At 43.9% G+C, this 22685-nt stretch overlaps 1 protein-coding gene across 1 annotated transcript in view; it reads left to right on the forward strand.

The window, feature by feature from the left end:
• The window catches only part of LOC147011738 (solute carrier family 22 member 6-B-like), a 40791-nt gene extending 23324 nt beyond the window's left edge, over positions 1-17467 (forward strand). The window contains exons 7-11 of the mRNA XM_085857522.1: positions 3085-3203; positions 3366-3577; positions 5940-6048; positions 12980-13192; positions 14396-17467. Coding sequence (XP_085713648.1) covers positions 3085-3203; positions 3366-3577; positions 5940-6048; positions 12980-13192; positions 14396-14507 — 765 coding nt within the window. The 3' untranslated portion in view covers positions 14508-17467. The remainder of the gene's footprint in view (positions 1-3084; positions 3204-3365; positions 3578-5939; positions 6049-12979; positions 13193-14395) is intronic.
• Positions 17468-22685: the final 5218 nt, after the last annotated feature.

Consider the following 22685-nt stretch of genomic DNA (forward strand, 5'->3'; position numbering starts at 1 on the left):
TATATATATATATACCTATATATATATATATATATATATATATATATATATATATATATATATATATATATATATATATATATATATATATATATATATATATATATATATATATATATATATATATATATATATATATATATATATATATATATATATATATATATATATATATATATATATATATATATATATATATATATATATATATATATATATATATATATATATATATATATATACACACACATATACATAAACACACTACATGGCCAAAAGTATGTGGACATCTGCTCATCCAACATCTCATTCCAAAAGGATTGGCATTAATATGGAGTTGGTCCCCCCCCCCCCCTTTGCTGATGTGACAGCCTCCACTCTTCTGGGGAAGGCTTTCCACTGGATGTTGGAACATTGCTACGGGGATTTGCTTCCATTCAGTCATAAGAGCATTCGTGATGTCAGGCACTAATGTTGGGCAATGAGGTCTAGTTCGCAGTCGGTGTTCCATTTCTTTCCAAATGTGTTCAATGGGGTTGAGGTCAGTGCTCTGTGCAGGCCAGTCAAGTTCTTCCACACCGATATCGCCAAACCATTTCTGTATGGACCTCGCTTTGTGCACAGGGGCATTGTCATGCTGAAACAGGAAAAGGCCTTCCCCAAACTGTTGCCACAAAGTTGGAACACACACAATTTGGAACACGTCCCCCAACTTAAAACACATAAATGCTCCTCGAAGATAAACAAATTATCCAGCAAAGGTTGCTTCAAATTAATTCAAACCTTCGGGAAAATTACGACACATCAAAAACAAAGTTGTACACAAGTCTTCACACATATAAACTGTAAATTGTGCAAACTTTAGAACCCTCTAAACTGTCTAGCCTGGGTTTGAATCCTGACCCAGCTATAAAATGAGTGAATTCGCAAGCAGGGTGATTCATCAATACATGTGCTGTCCCTTCAATGGACGTTAAATGGCCGTCCCGTCTGCCAACATTCGTTTGTGGATTTTAAAGATCCCATGTTGCCCTTCATGAACAGTGGGCGAATGATTGCTGACACCATTGTCAATTTCTAAATTCCTGCCCTAACCAGCAGAGGCCAATGCATCAGCAGTACAGCCTCGCTCTCAGTCAATGATGTTACCCACAGCCTCTTGCTGTACACGAACGAAGAAGACGTTTTTTTGTATACATAGTTGAGGCTTGTGGAAGAGCCAGCAAGCTGAACAGATCAGGACGTAACAAACAAAAACAAGACGCAAAACATGCATGCATGGCGAAGGAAACTCCAAGAAGGACTCTGTTCCTAAGCCTAAAATTTTCTTCATATAATCTATGGTAAGTTTACCCAATCGAATGTTTGAATGAATCAATAAGTTGTTAAATGCATTTCACTCTCTTCCAAAGACATTCATTCAACAAATCATATAACTCAAGACAAGGTACTTACAGCTCAAGAGATTCATTGTTGAACCTATTTTGAGCTCTTTCAACGAGCACAAGAATAAAAGGCTTCCTTTTTCTTTCTTGTTTTTTCTAGCATGGTATTTTTAGCATGGGCTTCTGCTAGTACTCTACAAACTGAGAAACACCCGGTCCCGAAGGGAGAGATTATGCTCATGCAAGATCACGTGACTGTCTTTGATCACACTCTTGTTTTCCGGTATTTTCATGTGGACAGGCTTCCCCTCCCAACCCCAAGCAAACAGTGCCATTGGGACATGGAAGCAGGTCTTGGCTTCTGCCAGTGGGCGTGGCCATGTGAATGCAGCTTGAGGTGGCTGTGGTCTCCTTGCACAGCCTGAGCAGGTGGACATGAGGACAAAGGGGTAGATCGAAGAACTCATTCATCCAATACGGTCTCCTCAGCTCCGTTTGCCTATCTCACTCGGACACATCAGCTCTGTCTTTTTATACACGCCGGGCATGCCCACCGCCCACTGTTTAGCTCTTTTCCAGCAGGTCCAGCGTCGATAGGTCCCTTGCACCGCTTATCCGCAATGGCCCTGTGCACCCACATGCTAACCCAGTCCACACTGTCTGACAAAAACTCGGAACCAATGGCATAACGGGCATTTCAACCCTCTTTTAAAGATGAATACAAGTGTAAATAGCACAAATAAAAAGCGAAACATCTAAAGGTTCATTCAAAGTACACCGCCCCCATGCCAAATAAACAAATAACAAATCCTCCAGCGCACGACATTGCCGCAACACCTTCTGTGCCCGGCGATGCCGCCATGCAGCACATGGAGATGGAATTGGGAAGGAGCGGTGTTCAATAATTGATTAATTGCATAATTAAAATAAAAAAATAATAACCATAAAATAATATATTTCTTAATCAATTGGCTAATCCAATATATGAACCACCACTGTTTCATCCGAACCTGGGACATATTGAAAATTAATTAATCGAAAAATTAAATAATTAATTGATTAATCAATAAATCAAAAATACCTTTTATAGCCAAATCACTTGTTCACTGTCATGTCCAAATATCAGCTCCCGAGCTCGAAAGGTGCCTGAGATATTGCCCAGATGAGAAAAAAGAAATTAGGCATTAATAAATCGATAGTAATTTAAGTAATTCATCAATCAATTGATTCATACAACAAAAAAAAAAAATCAAAAAATAACGTTTTTGCCAAAGCACTTCTTACTATTGTGCAAAAAGTTCAGCTTCCTAGCTCAAAGGATGGCTGAGATACCACCTGGACAAACAAGAAAACAAACGGAGTAAAAACTGAGTACTCCCTTTGGCACCCGGAGATGCCATGCATCGCCTGGATAAGGAATTGGGAAGGAGCGGTGTACAATTACACAACGAGGTTTGGGAAGGAGGACAAGGATATTTCTAACTGTAAATCCAGTCTCTGGCTGTTCTCATTGAGGTAATATAATGTAACTAATCTGACCAGGCATATATGAGATAAGTTCACGAATATGAATCCCTTTTAACCCACTAAAGGGCCATTTTTGTCACAATGTATTTGATACAGCTTCTCCACAAGCCTTGGATTGATGTAGAAAATAGTAAAAAAAATCAATCTTGACTTCTCAATATTGCATTTATAGATTTTGAAGAAAGAAATGGAAAATGAGGAGAAAGGTTTTCTCCGAAAGACTTACACGGCTCTCGACTTGATTCGCATCACGGAACTCAGAAGATATACTTTAATAATGAGTTTGTTTTGGTAAGCGTGTTGATATAATGAGTATATTTATTTGATTTCTCCTGCAGAGTCATTCTTTATCTGTGATTTTTGTATTTGCTTTGTTTGTTTGTTATCTTTCTCTGTTGTGACAGTTTGCTTCACCAAAAGTTTCTTTCCATTTTTCTTTATTATTTAAACCAGGTTTATAACAAGCTTTGTATACTTCAGTATCATCTTGAATTTGCAAGACTTTGGCCTCAGCATCCCCTTGTTGATGGTAGTCTTTGCTGCGTTTGACTATCCTGCAAAATTATTGTCCATGAGAGTTATAAACATCGGCCGTCGCATTTGTCAAGGAGGTTTCCTGCTGCTGGCTGGTTCTGCCTGTATTTGCCTTGTCTTCGTCCCAGAAGGTTTGTATCACAAAAATATGATTTTTGGTGTCAGCCGTGATTTAGTAAGATGGATTGGGTTAATGATGGGTCAGAAGGAAGGCAATCGACATGATGTGCACGTGGAAAACAAGTGCAATTGGAACACGTCAGTGTACTTTAAAATTGATAACAAAATACATGTGATCTTAGAGGAGACAGTGGACATGTCACATTAGTATATTCCATTCGATCCTGTGCGATCGCTGCAGCATCTATGAGGAAAGTGCTCCTGAGATGTGAACACCCAAGAGGCGAATTTGGTTCAGGGTGAAAGTAAAGTCAGCTATGCAGTGTTCAGCAGCAATTGCACAAGTACAAATACAGTGTCTATAGAAAGTTTACACCCCCTTTCAAATTTTTCACCTTTTGTTCCCTTATAGCCTGGAATTAAATTGCATTAAATCAGACTTTTTCTGCCATTATTTACTCATCATAACCCACAACTTCCAAGTGAAACACAAGTTCCACAAATTTCAGAAAATTAATTAAAAATACAAAACTAGAATATTTTAGTTGGATAAGTGTCCACCCCCTTATAATAGCAATTGTAAATTAGCTCAGGTGCAACCAATCACCTTCAAAATCACACACCAAGTTAATTGGCTTCCACCTGTGTTAAATTGTAGTGCTTCTGATTATTTCAGAATAAAATCAGCTGTTCCTGTAGGTTTCCTTTGTTGAGAAGTGCATTTCACAGCAAAGACTCAACCATGACACCCGAGGAGCTTTCAAAAGACCTCGGGGATAAAGTTGTGGAAAGGTACATATCAGGGGGATGGGGAAAAGATATTTCAATGGCCTTGAATATCCCTTGGAGCACAGTTAAGACAATCATTAAGAAGTGGAGGCACATGGTACCAACACGACCCTGCCGAGATCAGGCCATCTCTCCAAACTGTTTGAACAAGCAAGGAGGAGGCTAATCAGAGAGGCCACCAAGAGGACAATGGCATCTTTTAAAGAGCGACAGGCCTTTATGGCAAAGACTGGTCACTGTGTGCATGTGACAACAATATCCCAAGCACTCCACAAATCTGGCCTGTACGGTAGGGTGGCAAGAAAGAAGCCATTACTCAGAAAAGCCCACCTTGAGTTCTGATTGAGATATACAACAAACACTCTGGAGATTCTGAAGCTATGTGGTAAAACGTTTTGTGGCTTGACAAAACCAAGATGGAACTTTTTGGCCCAAATGCAAAACGTTACGTTTGGCACAAACCCAACACAGCACATCACTCAAAGAACACCATCCCTACTGTAAAGCATGGCAGTGGCAGCATCATGTTATGCTGATGTTTCTCATCAGCAGGGACTGGGGCACTGTCAGGATAAAAACGGAAAATGGATAGAGCAAAATGCAGAAAATCCGTGAGGAAAACCTGCTGCCCTCTGCAAGAAAGCTAAACTTGGGATAGAAGTTCACCTTTCAGCATGACAATGACCCGAAGCACACAGCCAAAGCGACAATAGAGTGGCCAAGGAACAAAAAGATAAATGTCCTTGAGTGGCCCAGTCAGAGCCGTGACCTAAATCCAATCAAAAATCTGTGGCATGACTTGGATTGCTGTCGATGATTGCTCCCCATGTAACTTGACTGAGCTTGAACAGTTTTTTTCAGAAGAATGGACAAATATTGTCCAATGAAGGTGTGCAAAGTTGGTGGAGACCTTTCCCAACAGACTCACAGCTGTAATTGCTGTCAAAAGTGCTTCCACCAAGTATTGACTCATGGGGGTGGACACTTATCCAACCAAGACATTGTCATTTTGTCTTTTTAACTAATTTTCTGAAATTTATAGAATTTGTTTCTCACTTAGAAGTTGTGGGTTACAATGAGTAAAAAAATGTGGAAAAAGTCTGATTTAATGCAATTTAATTCCAGGCTATAAGGTAACAAAAGGTGAAAAAGGGTGTAGATTTTCTATACGCAGCTGTAGGTGCTACTTTGGGCCTAGATTTATGTAACATGCAGAAATGGCATGGAATTTTTTTACTGTACTCCTTCCACTGTATTTTCCTTCCATCCTTCCCTTCCTCTGACTCCTGCAAACCTCCTCCACAACACATTTACCTCTCCACCCATACTTTTCTTCCCATGTGCTCCCCCCTTATCCACCCCTTGTTCAATGTTTACTGCCTCCTTGCAGATGTAAAATGCAGAGAATACCATAGGTATCTGCTTTGTCTCTGACAAGTTACCATTGAGTGAATAAACAGGCAGTTCCGTTGGTTTTGCAGCAGGCTTTTCCTCATTTGTGATTCATTCACATTAAAAAATGAAACTGTTGATGAGAGTGAATGACCATTAGCAACATACTTTTTTTTTTCTTTCACTCTGCAGAACTGCCAATGATACGAACATCAATTGCAATTTTTGGAAAAGCATCGCTGTCAGCAACTTTCACCATCTTATCCTTGTTTACAGGAGAAATCTACCCTACAGTTATCAGGTACACAATATAGAGTAAATTAATGCTTCCGACATATGTGTATATATATAATAGCCCATTGCCCTTGGTCAGTCTGTCTGTCTGTCCCACCCTGAAACATGGAAACACAACTCCGAGAGAAACAAGTTTGAATTGCGAACATACCCCGTGGGAGTTCATTCGTACAACTCTCAGGTGATCGATAGCATGGATGATAGATAGTTTTGAAATTGGGAAAGATTTTCATCGCATCAGAAAAAGAAACCAGAACACCTCATCAGAAAGAGTGAGGCTAGTTTCATATCATCATTTGTGACTTAATTTTGCGTTGGGCATCACCCAGCGCATTTAATATAAAAAATTTTAATAGCAATTTTTAACAAAATGGACCGAAAGGGGTGTTTCTCAGCCCAAAGGGCCGGAATCGCACTTTGGGCTCAGTGAATGCCGAGGGAATGGTCTCTAGAATATACCGGTCAAGTTTAGTTCGGTTCCGTTCACTAATAACCGAGAAGTAACAATTTTAAGATAATGGGCCAAAATGGGCCGTTCCTCGGCCCGAAGGGCCGCAATCGCACTTTAGACTCAGTTATTGCCTGCGCATATGTGTCTAGTATATGCCTGTCAATTTTCATCGAATTCTGTTCACGAATAATGTAGAAATAGACGTTCAAATGAACTGCACACAAGAAAAGAGAGAATGCCAGCGGCGCTTCGACCCCGTGGGGTGAAAGACCCCACGGGGTTAAAATTATTCAGTAAAAGTTGCTTCAAATTAATCCAAACCTCCTGGAAAATTATAAAAATTTTCGATCAGAGATAAAATTGAACCCGGACAGTGTATAGGTAAGAGGGTGGTGTTCTGGAAGGCTGGTCTTCCTTGATCACTTATGATTACCTTCGCATTCTGCGAAAGGTTATGTTTTGGTCGGCGTGTATTTATTTATTTATTTGTAATCGTGATTCGTATAACTCAAAAAGTATTAAACCGAATTGCATGAAATTTGGTGGGATGATTGGTTATTAGCCAGGAAGCATTCGATTAGATTTTGGGATCGTTCGGGTCAAAGGTCAAGGTCAAGGTCACGAAAAGGTCAAAATCGTCTTTTTACGATAACACGGTCAATTTTTATTCAATTTGCATGCAACTAACGCCAAAATGGTCAGAATTCAACGCCTCATCTTGTGATATGCAATATGACACAATGACGCCCATACTCTTGTTACCGGTTAGGGGTCAAAGGTCAGGGGGGTCACGACCTTGAAAAATATGCGGTTTTTGTCATAACGTGGTCAATTCTTGTCCGCTTTACATGAACCCAGCACCAAAATGTTCAGAATTTAATGCCCAATCTTGTGACACAATAACGTCATAACACATGCCACCGGTTGGGGTAAAATGTCGGGGGGGGGGGGTCACGCCCTTGAAAAATATGCGGTTTTCGGCATAACTCAGTCAATTCTTATTCGATTTGCATGAAACCAGCATCAAACGAGATTACCTTCTCTTGTTGAAACATTGTATTCACCGAGCTTGCGAGTGAAGACTCGCCAAAACGACGCGAGTTGATTGTTGTTTAGTCCGTAGCCCCCGAAAGTCGGGGGGGGGGTCATGACATTATAGATATGTGGTTTGTGTCATAAGACCATTCATATGAAACCAGTTCCCCACACTCATACCAAGAACAAAAAAGTAGTGGCGGCGAAGGTATGTGCTCTATGAGTGCCCATTCTAGTTTTTTTTTTCTATCATGGTATTTTTACGATGGGCTTCTGCTAGTCCATATAATAATACACTTCTTTGTCCGTCTAACATTCCGTATGACCCATTGGTTGGACTGTTTGCCTGACTCCACCCACAATTTGCATTTGAAAAAAATGACGAACGAGAGTTACAATGCTGCACGTCAACAACTAATGGAACAGGAAGATTAACACTTCCTGCTCAGAAAATCAACTTCCGGCATCACACAGAAAACGATTCAGCACAAAAAACGTCGCTCTTCCGCATTAACCCCGCCCACAATTCACCCGGCAATCTCCGCCTACAAAACACCCGGCAATCTCCGCCCACAATTCACCCGGCAATCTCCGCCCACAAAACACTCGGCAATCTCCGCCCACAAAACACTCGGAAATCTCTGCCCACAAAACACTCGGCAATCTCCGCCCACAATACACCCGGCAATCTCCGCCCACAATTCACCCGGCAATCTCCGCCCACAATTCACCCGTCAATCTCCGCCCACAAAACACTCGGCAATCTCCGCCCACAAAACACTCGGCAATCTCCGCCCACAAAACACTCGGCAATCTCCGCCCACAACCCACCCGGCAATCTCCGCCCACAACCCACCCGGCAATCTCCGCCCACAATTCATCCGGCAATCTCCGCCCACAAAACACCTGGCAATCTCCGCCCACAATACACTCGGCAATCTCCGCCCACAATACACTCGGCAATCTCCGCCCACAAAACACCCGGCAATCTCCGCCCACAATCCACCCGGCAATCTCCGCCCACAATCCACCCGGCAATCTCCGCCCACAATCCACCCGGCAATCTCCGCCCACAATCAACCCGACAAACTCCGCCCACAATCCACCCGACACTCTCCGCCCACAATCCACCCGGCAATCTCCGCCCACAATCCACCCGGCAATCTCCGCCCACAATCCACCCGGCAATCTCCGCCCACAATCCACCCGGCAATCTCCGCCCACCATCCACCCGCCAATCTCCGCCCACAATCCACCCGGCAATCTCCGCCCACAATCCACCCGGCAATCTCCGCCCACAATTCACCCGGCAATCTCCGCCCACAATACACCCGGCAATCTCGGCCCACAATACACCCGGCAATCTCGGCCCACAATATACCCGGCAATCTCCGCCCACAATACACCCGGCAATCTCCACCCACAAAACACCCGGCAATCTCCGCCCACAACACACCCGAAATCTCCGCCCACAATTCACCCGGCAATCTCCGCCCACAAAACACCCGGCAATCTCCGCCCACAAAACACCCGGCAATCTCCGCCCACAAAACACCCGGCAATCTCCGCCCACAAAACACCCGGCAATCTCCGCCCACAATCCACCCGGCAATCTCCGCCCACAATCCACCCAGCAATCTCCGCCCACAATCCACCTGGCAATCTCCGCCCACAATCCACCCGGCAATCTCCGCCCACAATCCACCCGGCAATCTCCGCCCACAATCCACCCGGCAATCTCCGCCCACAATTCACCCGGCAATCTCCGCCCACAATACACCCGGCAATCTCCGCCCACAATATACCCGGCAATCTCCGCCCACAATACACCCGGCAATCTCCACCCACAATACACCCGGCAATCTCCGCCCACAATTCACTCGGCAAAATCAACCCACAATCCACCCGGCAGTCTCTGCCCACAATTCACTCGGCAATCTCCGCCCACATCACACCCAACAATAAGTGTGACAGAAGACACAGGACAGAATAGGCAATTATATAACAGCACGATGTCGCCACGCTCTAAAAATCGTGTGGTTACCATGTTGGGGCTTATTGTTCTGCGAAGTCAAAGACATCTACCAAGCTGTCATCGTCACAATTGCCATGCCCTCCCCATAAGCTTTCCCTTCATTGTAAAACAACCAAGTGACAGTTAAAAGGATGCCGATAAGCATCACAGGCCTTGTGACGATAGGCCTCAACAATGGAGGCAGCGCTGTGTTTCCTCATACACCGCCCAATTAAAATAACTGTGCCATTCTCTCAAGCAGGGCTTACACCCAGGCTATGTCTGAGATCATTATTTACTTTGAATGATGTGTGTATGTATATATGTATATATATATATATATATATATATATATATATATATATATATATATATATATATATATATATATATATATTGTTGCGAATTCGCGCCCGCCGGCATGCGAACGGCCATGTAACTCGAATCGTGGCACGTCGCCCACCGGACGGACAATTCACTCATGACCCTCTCGGAACAACGCCGGGAGCTAGTCACGGGTGGGGGTTTAACCTCACCACGATCATGCCAATTTCCCACCCGTGCAGGATAGTGTTGCTCGCCAAATTCGATCTACCTAAGTACCTGCGCGAATGGTCGACCGGGCTATCGTACCACACCACAGGCCGACTCCGGACACGAACCGCTTAAGCGGTCTGTTCCATGCTACAGTGATAACCGAGCGGTGTTATCGTCGGCCTTGACGGTTCCGATTAATTACCGGGATGTTGAACCCACTACGAACCCCTTACGTGATGCAAGATGGAGATTCAAATGGAGAAAAGACGAAGCGAAACGGGCACAGTTCAACATGCAAGCATTTTATTGCGCGACACACGGAAAGCACGAATATACAGCCATACACAAAAAGCAAAGGCAAGAAGAAAACAGTTGACACCGACCTAACGCGTACACACGGCAACACTTACAGTTTTACTTCACAGATGGCGCCAACACACATTTACACAAAAGCAAAAGAAAGAAGCCACCCTCACAGACAAGGAGACAGACAGGCCCGTAGGCTAAATGTGCGAGGGACCTAGAGGAGTGGCCAGGTCCGCGAGACCGGGGAAGTCTTACCCGCGTCCTCGTGACGCGTTGGCGGGCAAGCCGCAAAGTGTCCGCGCCGCTGTGCCCCGACTCCGGGCCCCTGGCGTGCTTGTTAGCACCACGTTTGGGGTGGGGGAGGAACGGGGCCCCCTTTTGCACTATCTCAGTGTGGGGGAAGGGGAAATTGTTAATGCCCTGGGGGTGGGGAGTGGCTGGCTGAATTGGGTCCCGCGACGAGACGAGCGATCCCCCACACCGCAGCCTCGTCGCTGACTGCCGTCCTCCTGGCCTAGGACCCGAGCTCCCCTGCCCCGACCAGCCGCCCGCAGCTCCACCACGCGCACTCGACTCAACTCCACCAACGCGGCGCTCCTTGTCTCCAAAAGCAACTTCTCGACGACACACTCTCCTCCCAGTTCCACACTCTCCTCCCAGTTCCACACTCTCCTCCTCGCTCAACTCAAGCGCGCGAGTCGCCTTCCGCTCGCACCTTTATAGCTCCCAGGAGGCGCCGATATGCAAATTCCCGGATCAGAACGTGATTGGAGGCGGAGCCAAGCCGCCTCGCGCTTGCCCATTGGACAGAGGAGAAGTGGGCGCGAAGCATTCCTGATCCGCGGATCGACGTGTTCGGCCTCCATGACCAAACCGCTCCGGGAACACGACGTTTTGGTGTTGACTGGTGGTGTTTGGAAATGGCCGTAGAAGCGATGATGTGGTATGAAGTTGTGAATGTAAAGGCGAAGGTGGTGGTGTTTGCGAATGGTTGTAGAAACGATGATGTGGTAGCGTAGGTGGTGGAGGTGGCGTCGTTGTAGTATGGTTGGCGCTGTGGTGGGGATGGCGTGGTTGTAGTGTGGTTGGCGCTGTGGAGGGGATGGCGTGGTTGTTGAGATGCTGTTTGTTTGAAATAAAAGATAGAGAAAGAAAAATGCCCAACTCAAAGCGTCGCAGCCCGGATGGATCACATAAATTCCCTCTATACAACGGGTTTGGGCTAACTACACATGTACCTATGGAGATATATCTCACCGGAGGGCCCTTTATGGTGTAATGTGAATTTCCACAGCCGTAACAATATATATATATATATATATATATATATATATATATATATATATATATATATATATATATATATATATATATATATATATATATATATATAAAATCAGGAAGAAGATAATTGGTTTTTGGTCATTTATTGGCACAATTACCCTGCTCATGGTTACATATCTTTTCCGCAAATCTTGCAGGATTGTGAGTTGGACAGGTGACTGACAGGTGGAGAGGGGGTTTGAAGGCTTGAAGTGGGGAGGGAATTGACACCTTGGGTTTTGGAGGGGAAGGACGAGGACTTGGGGATTGGACAGAGTTAGGAGGGGAGGTTGAGGCTTTGGTGTGGGGAGGTGGGGGGGGGGTGATAGGACTTGGGGTCTGGAGGCAGAGGTTGAGAACTTGGGTTTTGAGAGGGATTGCGGGTGGTGGGGGGGGGAGTTGAGGATTTGGGTCACATTTTACATTGCACAAATGCCTACAGGTGAAGGTTCTTACTTTAGGTAAGAGAACTATGTTTGAGCTTTACAATTTAAATGAAGTTGAATTAAGAATGTTGTTAAATTAACATCATTTACAGCAATCCTTTAAATTATATTGTATTTTAGGAATAGCCAATACTGCACAATTGTGTGTGTGTGTGTGTGTGTGTGTGTGTGTGTGTGTGTGTGTGTGTGTGTGTGTGTGTGTGTGTGTGTGTGTGTGTGTGTGTGTGTGTGTGTGTGTGTGTGTGTGTGTGTGTGTGTGTGTGTGTGTGTGTGTGTGTATCTGAAAATGCATACGTTTGGGTTGTACAGTGTTGAGTCATCGGCACAATCCCCCACGACTTACGATTTTTGCCTGGACACGAACCACAGTGCAAGTGGTTTACTGACTCCTGCTGCAGATAGGGGGAATTATTAGCCATGGCACAAAATATAATTGCCCTACCTCCCCCAGCAATTGTCAGAACACAGTCTAGTTTGGCAAAAATACACTCATTGTTGAATCGCACTGCCTGTAAAACAGCAAGATGACAGTTTATAGGTCTGTTAGGATTTAAACCCAGGTTCCAGCTTTGGTTTACATGTTCCACCCCTGAACGTTTGTTCGCTTAGAATCATGTACTCCATCTCTCATCATTTCCTAGCAACCCATTATAATGTAAACAATCATTTTATTGCATAACTTTTAACCTTAAAATATATAAACGCTTATATTTATTGTCTGACCAAAGGTACATGAGGTATCTGCTTGCAGTCTGCAAGCATGGCCTACAAGTACATCAGTGTATATACCTTGTACCATGTGCTTAATTTTACCATGGTGTTGCAGGCAAAATGGGCTTGGTATGACATCCATGATGGCAGAAGTGGGTGGCGTGCTGGCACCTGTGGCTATCCTCATGGGAGAAATATACCCAGTTCTTACACTGATTATCTTTGGCTCCACAGCCATCCTTGTGAGTTTTCTGGCATACTTTCTTCCAGAAACGCGAAACTTTCGTCTACCAGACACAATTGAGGAGCTTCAACAGCAACGCATCATGTAAGACTACAACTTGAGCTTGTGGGATAAATATTTATCGTTGAATGCTATGAAAACACCAAAAAGGATATTCGACATTTCAAGTCCTAACTTCTTTGACGTCGTTTCATGGCCAGTCATGGATAATACGATGGGTTGACAGAATGGCCTGGAGGTACGCACACTCGCCTCAAAGCTGTCTAGCATAGATTTGAATCCTGACCAAGCTATAAACTGTCACCACAGTGTTTCATCACTGTGTGTGCCATCCCACAGATGGATCTTAAATGGGTGTCCCGTCTGCCAGCATTAGTTGGTCGATGTTAAAGATTGCAAGGTGTCCTTCGCGAAGGGAATGTGAGCCATTGTCGGCACAATGGCCAAATTCCAAATTCCTGCCCGAACCAGCAGAAGGCATTGCATCAGCAGCTCACAGCCACACCCTCAGTCAATGATGCTACCCCACAGCCTTGTGCTGTATACGAACGAAGAAGAAGATGGATAATACGTGCCAACTTCGCAGCCAAAACTGGGAATTCACTAGTGGGTGAATTTGCTGTTTTAGTGGCACAAATGTTACAGAGATTTCAGAGTGGAAAAGGTTAAAATTAACGGGTTGATGATGAAATGAGTCATCAATTCAAAGTTTCTTAGCTTCACACATGACCTGGGAACACAACTGAGTGGGTGGGCTTGTTCATAATGTAAAGGCTGCTTTTTGTATAGCAATCACACTCTGAGATAGCAAGCCTGATAATGAGGTGTCAAGGAATAATCGAGATGACCAGGACGCATTGCTATCCATAGTTACGGCTGAAATTTGGAAGTTAACCAGGGTGCCGGAGATAACTCATCAACTTTGTTGAAATACACCGTGAGCTATTTGGTGTCCACCAACAACCAGTGCTGGCAGGCGGGACTTCCAGCATAACGTCCATCCTTGCGATGGTGCACTTTGTGATGCAATGACCTGCCGACAAAACACCAATCTGACATTTTATAGTTGGGTCGGGAATAGAAACGAGACTGGATAGCTCAAAGGTAAGTGCACTACCTCTATACCATCCTGGCGGACGATGATCAGATACACTCATCGTAATTCACAGTTTATGAAGAACTATCCCTTTTTGTGTTTCAAAAACCCAATGCACCAGAATGTGACCTCTTTACTGACAGTATTGGAATGATATTGTCTCTCTTTTGCCCATCTGGCCATTTTTACAGCAGCAGTAAGACTCGCAGCATGTTGAAGAGATCAAACATGGAGTTAAGAATGACATCAGGCAACTGTGCTGGAGAGGAGCTCGGAAAACTAAAATCTGAATGGAAAAAATAAAAGCAAAAAAAAAAATCCTGTTTTGCAACTAAATGTTTTTTAATTATTGGGTTTTTTTTTTTAAATACGTCCTCTTCAACTGTTATGGAATTATCAAGATGTCAACTTACAAGTTTTGCTGAAGTTTGGTTTGTTCAACGATTTTCTATTTTGCAAATTGTTAAATAAATATTATTGTACTCTAGTCGTATCTCAAATTGTATTGCACAAGATTAGTATGACAGCTCTTTGCAGATCACTCAACTAACTACCAGTCGCCTGATTCTTTGTTTGAAATTAAACTCATAATCCAGCTGTCTTGATTCAACGACAAACTCACACATCAGTCATTTAGATATTGATTCGATGCTAAACTCACCTATTACTTCTCCAGCTCGGCAGGGTCCATTTAGTTCATACTCTCATACAACTGTTTGAATGCAGCACCAGCAGGTGATACATTACATCATCAGAGAGAATATTTAAAGCTTACTGCAATAAAACTTTTGAAAAGTTCGTTTTTGGTTTTAAAATGAATATACATATGTAACTACAACGGCACTCAGTAGAGAGCTTACATCCGCCAGGCTGAACAGTTCACGTTTTGTATCCCAATGATAGGCCCGATCTGGATCCAGATCTTAACCAAAATCTAATAGGTTTGTTGTTGTCACCGAACTAACTTACCCATCAAGTTTTGTCACAACTCGTCCACAACTTTTTGAGGTCGTCCACGTGCAATATATCGTTTCAGCCATATCTTTCAATGATGAAGAATCACTTAAAAAAATTCTCGTATCCGGATCTTCACCAAAGTCGAATCAATTCATCCTTGTCACACATCCAAATCAGTCAACTTTTTGAGATACCCTGGACACAAGCAAACAGACAGACAGATAAAGGGGTGAAAACAACCTCCTTTCACTTTTGGTGGCAAGGTAACTAGAAAGTTCATAGAATACCTTACCCCACACAGTACTGAGAAAGGGGACATGGCAAGTGCCTTTTCAACACTTACTTTGTGCTTTGCACTAAACAAACAGCATTAGGTATAGATATATTTGTCTGAATGATGAATCTCAGTTACTTTGCCCTCAGAGCACACCCTCTCCTTGCACGTCCCTTTGCAAACCCACCTCCCCCCACCCCGCACCCTCTCCTTGCTCCTTTCCACATCCCTATATCCTATCAACAGCTCCTATACCCCTGTCCCAAACAGTGTGGACCTCAAACATCCGGGGCCTCCGTTTCAACCTGACAGATCTCTCAATCCAGGCTGCTGCCGATAAACTGGACATCATCTGTTTAATACAATCCTTCCTCCCACTTAGTTTCTCTCCCTGGCCATTGTCTCCTCTGGTTTAATCGACCTGAACCCCGACCTGGCGGAGGAGTTGCGCTGCACATCAAAAACTCCAATTCTCACTCTTTGTGTACTGCTTTTACACCTCCCAAACTACAGGAGTACTTGTAGTTGCAACTTCACCTCCATTCTCACCTAATGCTTGTCTGTGTGTTGTACCATCCTCCCAACAGTGATGACTCCATATATATATATATATATATATATATATATATATATATATATATATATATATATATATATATATATATATATATATATATATATATATATATATATATATATATATCTCAGATAACAAGAACCAACTTTTAATCACTCATCACAACTCTCTCTTCCTCATATGTGATGACATCAATTGTCACCATGCGAATTGGCTGGGTGTCAGTAGCTCTATAACCAGCCATGGCACTTTTGCAAATGACTTCTGTGACTCCATGGGTCTGACTCAATCTGTGAACTTTCCTACCTGGATTTCTCCCAATGGCAAATCTTCCCTTCTGGATTTGGTGATGACCAACTTCCCCGTCAACGTACCTTTCTTGTCCTCTGCCCCAATTGGCGCTTCTGATCATGCACTTGTGAAGGTCAAAATCTCTATGCACATTTTCAGATGGCCTCAGTGCCGGCAAGTCTGGCAGTTCACTCAGGCAAACTGGCATGGAATGCAATCAGGCATCACCCTTCAGGACTGGTCTCCGATATATATAACTTATATATTATACTAATATATAACTTAAATAATAAATAATAACTTAAATAAATAAGTTTAATTAAATAACTTAAATAAGTAAATAATAATAACTTAAATAAGTAAAATTAAATAACACATGCTGTTATTTAATTTTTTGTTTTTTTATTTTTAAAAATAAAGCTCACTCGGCTGTTTCTGGATGGGTTTGGAGGTAGAGGAGGAGCAGATGAAATGTGAACTCTATCCATGTTCATCCTGATGCCTTCATCTTTGCATTTTGCTTTTTCAGGCTCCTGATTATTCCAAAGCAGGACTGAACCGATTTGTTCTTCCATTTGATTTGAATTGAATTTATATTAATCACATTCTGAATTCAACTGCATAATAATAAACATCAGGGGTCAGAGTCAAGTGTCCGATCAAAGTGGGGTTGCATCAAAGAGGGACCTCTTGGTACCCGGTCATCACTGCAAGCAGTTATAAAAAAGCAGTTGTGGTTTTGTCTATTAATTGCATAACACACCAGTACAAAAGCACCACACAAAATACACTACACAAAACTACACAAAAGTCCTGGTGAGGGTCTGCAATCTCTGCTTGCTTTTTTTCTTGTTTATAATGCAATTTGTTTGCATTCCTTGCTATGTACTTGTCATTCCTCAGTGTGCGCAGGAGACAGGCCGTTCTTAGTGCACTTTGTTCCTTTGGCTAATTGTTTATAAGTCACAGTAGAATGGGGATGGTTTAATCTTTATGGTTTGCAGTGATCAAGTCCATTTGTGAATTCATCTGTCTCTTGTTATAATGTCACTTTGATATGCATGTAAATGAGTATGCAATTTCATTATTACAATGCTCTATTTTGCAGCCATTTCACTTTTCTCTGTGTTTGTGTTCAGTTGAATAAAACCATTACTACTACAACTACTACTACTACTACTACTACTACTACTACTACTACTACTACTACTACTACTATGATATACTTTATATAGATATGTGAATAGGTTGAAAATTGACGATTTGTGACCTTGACCTTTTGAAATATTGACTTCAAAAGCAATAGGCTTCCAGCTTGTACCTATACCAGGTGGTGAAGTTTCGTGATGATCTAGTAAAAATGTAACCTGTAGGCAAATGACATACAAACAGACAGATAGAATTAACAGACCAGACCAACCAATGTCCTTGCGAATCTTCGATTTTGCAAGTAACAAACAGACACGGGTGAATACAACCTCTGTCCATCTTCGGTGGTGGAGATAATAATCATAAAATAAAAGACACAATGAGATTGAGGAGAAACTGACCTCAAACAAGGAAATGAGGCCAATTGGCCTAACAATGCCATGGTGCATTCCCAGGTTAATTTTTGCTACGGCTTTAAACATAAATCCTCTTGATGGTTTTCTAAAGTCTAAATAACCCGACCTTGATTGAGTGACCCAACTTATGTTGTACATCTAAAAGGACATTTTTGCACATTTTAAAAACATTGTACAGTATATATAAAAATCCCTCAATTCAAAAGTTAGGTCACAGGGATCTTAGGGTAAAGTCAGTGAAGGCAGTCACAGGGGGTACTACTACTACTACTATGCCAACTACTATTGCAAGGTACAACAAACAAAGCACAATGAAGAGGAAGAATGAATTACTTCAATTACTAGAATGGGAATCGGAAAAACACATACCTCCGCGGCTCCGCCAGGTGAAACAGTTCACATTTTGTATCCCACTGATAGGCCGGATCTGGATCCGGACCTGAACCAAAAAGTAATCGGCTTGTTCTCACCTAACCAACTCATCCACCAAGTTTCGTCCAAATCCGTCCATAACTTCTTGAGATACCATGCTATTGTTACGAATCTGGAATCCATCGCACACAACAGCCAGGGTCCCTATAGAACAGTTATATCGGTAAGTGTGTGTTTATAATTAGGGCCCCCCTACCTGTGTCTAACGGAAACTACGTGTGTGCGCTGCGGAGATTCATTTGCATCAACCTCACCTTCAGCTCGCTTCCTCACACCGACGCCATTGCCTACATGCGTTCGACCACGTACGTGGGCGGAGATTTCCATCAACTCAGATCGAGACTCCGCCCAGGAAGGCAGGGGCATTCCCCTTGTCCAATCAGGCCACAGAGTTCGAAGTTCTCACGACACACCGGCCAATGAGAGTGGAGGCCGCCTCAGAAGGCGATGTTCTCACGACACGCCGGCCAATGAGAGTGGAGGCCACCTCAGAAGGCGATGTTCTCACAACACGCCGGCCAATGAGAGTGGAGGCCGCCTCAGAAGGCGATGTTCTCACGACACGCCGGCCAATGAGAGGGGAGGCCGCCTCAGAGGGCAATTGTCTGACCCCGGGGAAGAAGAAGAAGATATAAAGGAATGCCAGGTTGGTCGTCTTGGTTGTCACCTGGTTGTCGTCTTGGGGCCGTGATCGCCGTGGTGGTCATCATCATTGTGTTGCAAGTTCGAGTCCCGCCGAGCTGGATCATCGTCGCTTCTGATCCTTGGCCTTGGTCGGTTGGTGCGTGGCCGGTTGGAGAGTGCGGTGCCCGGTGCTTGGAGCCGCGTCGTGTTGCGGGTTCGAGTCCCGTCAAGCCGGATCGTCGAACACCACACGAGGTGGACAGGTCCAAGTGCAGGCTCTGGTCTCCAGCTCACCTGTACTCGAATATATCTTCACAAAAATCGAATGTATTTGTCCATGTCACACACCCAAACTGTCCACCAAATTTCATCCGAATCCGTCTGCAACTTTTTGACATATCCTGCTATATATCGGTTTCGGCCCGATCTCTCAATGGTGAAGAATCACTTTTTAAATTACAATAACCGGATCCACATCTTCACCAAAATCGAATCAGTTTGGCCTTGTCACACACTCAATATCTCCACCACGCTTCATCCGAATACGTCCACAATTTTTTGAAATATCCTGCTGTATATCGTTTTTGGCCCCATCTCTCAATGGTGCAGAATCGCTTGAAAAAATTCAAATATTCTCATATCTGGATCTGGATTTGGATCTTCACCAAAATCGAATGGATTCATCCATGGCAAACACCCAATAGGACGGGGGGCCAGTGGGACCTACCTTGCACCCCCCTGCGACTATTTTTCACTGATACCACAGTGTTCATCTATATCCCAAGTATCAGAAAAAATATGTTCCCAGAAAAATAACTCATTTGCACAATGCTTTATTAAGCTGTTTCCATTTTTGCATGTAATTAAGCGATCCAAACATTATTCTACATCTCTGACAACAAAGGAAATATGTTCACTGGATTCCTTGACCCTCGAAACATATGTGTAGATTCCTCATTTACAAATTTCCATGGAGCAGAAGTTGAGATATTTACGAAAATGAGAATTTCATCATGGCGGATCCTAATTAGAATATCAATGCATTTAAAATTATTTCCACTACTTTTACTCAAAAAGAAAATAGTTATGTTTCCCTTAAACACCAAACAGACATCATAAGTCGCAGTTATGTATTATATCAGGCCCAGGTAATTAATTCTCTTGATTAATCTGATTTTGCATGATTTTCGAACTATTCATTGTGCTTTGTATTTTATGCTAATTAGCCTACTTTAAAAAATTCAAAAATTTTAATATATTTTTTGCCAACCTGGCTTGTATCTGGCAACACTTGAGTAATGTTTTTTTGACAAAAAACTGACGTGTGGTAATTACAAGGAAAGAAAATGCAAATTCTTGCATTTTTGTGGGAATTATTGTCTTCAAGTCAAATTTAATTAATATGCAAATGAGCTAATAAGCAGAAACAAAATAAATTTTAATACGTAAATGTATAAGCTTTAATTTGACACCAATTTTGTGATTTTATGTTTATATTTGACAGATATTGACATTTTGCCGATCTTTGTGAGATCAGATTGCGGGAGAGTGTGTCGGAGTGGTGCTGAGGTGTCGTCCACCAGACGGCGGTCTCCTTGGGTTAACCTGAGGCGGTCCCTTCGGGTGGGTGCCTGGAATGTCCCATCCCGAAGAGAGGATGATTACCTGTCTCTGTTATCATTTGAGCTCAAGCGTTTGGACATCGGGATTGCAGCTCTCTCTGAGGTTCGGAGACCGGATTGCGGCGAGATAATGGTGGGTGGTTACACCTACTATTGGTCTGGTCACTCTGATGGTTACCATACCCAAGGAGTTGCTGTATCTGTGTCCAATAAGCTGACCCCAATGATAATTGAGGTAACACTGGTCAACGAGCGTATGAGACTTCGGATTCGTCACTCCTTAGGTGTCATTTCCCTGGTCTCTGTTTATGCTCCGACTGAGGGGAGTGATCTCACCATGAAGGATGCATTCTACACCACGCTCGAGTCTGTGGTTGATCAGTGCCCCAGACGAGATACACTTCTAGTCTTGGGGGGATTTCAATGCATCGACTGGAACTGATAGGGATGGTTATGAGGTGTGTGTTGGTCCCCATGGGTCAGGAACTATGAACCAGAATAGCACTAAGTTCCTTGACTTTGCAAGAAGTCATGGACTTAGGGTGGCTGGTTCATGGTTTCAGCGCCCGCAAGCTCATCGCTGGACTTGGAATTCCAACGCTGACAGTGTGGCAAAGGAGATTGAGCATGTCCTCATTGACGGTCGTTGGAGGATGATCCAGAACTGCAGGGTCTCCCGGAGTGCGCAGTTCCTCAATACTGACCACAGGCTTGTTGTAGCAACTGTAAAGCTGCACCTTAAATCCTGGAGAATGGTACCATCCCAGCCTAGGCTGGATGTTGGCAAGCTCAGGGATGAGAGGGTAGCTGAGGAGTTTGCGAACAGGCTGAGTGGACACTTGGGGGTCTGGGTGCTTTGGGGGGTCCTGAAGAGTTGTGGAGTGCCTTCAAGACCACCGTCCTTGATGTTGCCGGTGGATGTCTTGGAGCTCACCACAGGGCAAAGAAGAAATTTGTCTCTCAAGGGAGACTGGATACCATTGACCAGAGTCGCAGGGCCAGGCTGAATGGCAGAGCTGAGCTGTTCAGGGAGCTGAGGCGTAAAACTGTACGTGCACTGAGGGTGGACAAGGAGGCCTATGTGCGAGGAATCTGTGAGGGGGTAGAGCATCACCTGTGGACAGGTGATTCTCGTCCCGCTTACAGGGGAATTCGCGCATTGCGTTCATCCAAGCCCATCCCTCGGAGCACTGCAGTTAGAGCAGAGAGTGGAAGGCTCTTAACAGCGGAGTCTGACGTGACGGCCTGCTGGGCCGGTTACTTTGAGCGGTTGTACCAGGCTGATCCCCCAGCTGTCGAGTTGGACGTCAAGGGTGTTACAATCCCTGTTGCTGACCCTCGAATCAACTGTGGTCCACCTTCGCTTGTGGAAACTCGGGCTACGGTGAACTTGTCGAAACGGGGCAAAGCTCCAGGGATCTGTGACATCCGTGCTGAACTTCTCAAGGCTGGTGGAAATGCTGCACTCGTGTCGTTGCATGCAGTTTTGTGCTCTGCCTGGAACACAGGCATCATCCCCACTGATTGAAAGAGGGGCCTTGTTGTTCCTCTCTGGAAAGGGAAGGGTGATCGCCAATACTGCAACAACTACCGAGGGGTGATGCTGCTCTCAGTGCCGGGCAAGGTCTTTGCTCGGATAATTCTTGAGAGGGTTCGCCACCATCTGCTTGAGCACCAGCGTCCAGAGCAGTCAGGCTTTACACCAAAGAGGTCAATGATTGACCGTATCCTTGTTCTTCGTGTCCTCACCGAATGCAGACGAGAGTTTCGGCAGGGGCTGCTTGCAGCCTATGTTGATCTCTGTAAAGCGTTCGATACAGTGAATCGGGATGTCCTCTGGAGGATTCTTGGTCTTCGAGGGGTGCCACCAAAACTGATCGATCTGATGTCTGAACTCCACTCTTGTACTGAGAGTGCTGTTAAGTGTGGTGGTACCATCTCTGACTTATTTCCAGTTGTTACTGGAGTACGTCAGGGGTGTGTACTGGCCCCCACACTTTTCAGCACTTGTATGGACTGGATTTTAGGGAGGATGTCTGAGAGATCAAGCTGCGGTGCATCGTTTGGGAATGTCAAGATCTCGGACCTTGATTTTGCAGATGATGCAGTCATCTTTGCAGAGACTTTAGATATCCTTTT

Source organism: Eptatretus burgeri, chromosome 15, assembly GCF_056783735.1.
Source record: "Eptatretus burgeri isolate ZD-2024b chromosome 15, Ebu_testis_v1, whole genome shotgun sequence".
In the NCBI taxonomy this organism is placed as follows: Eukaryota; Metazoa; Chordata; class Myxini; order Myxiniformes; family Myxinidae; genus Eptatretus; species Eptatretus burgeri.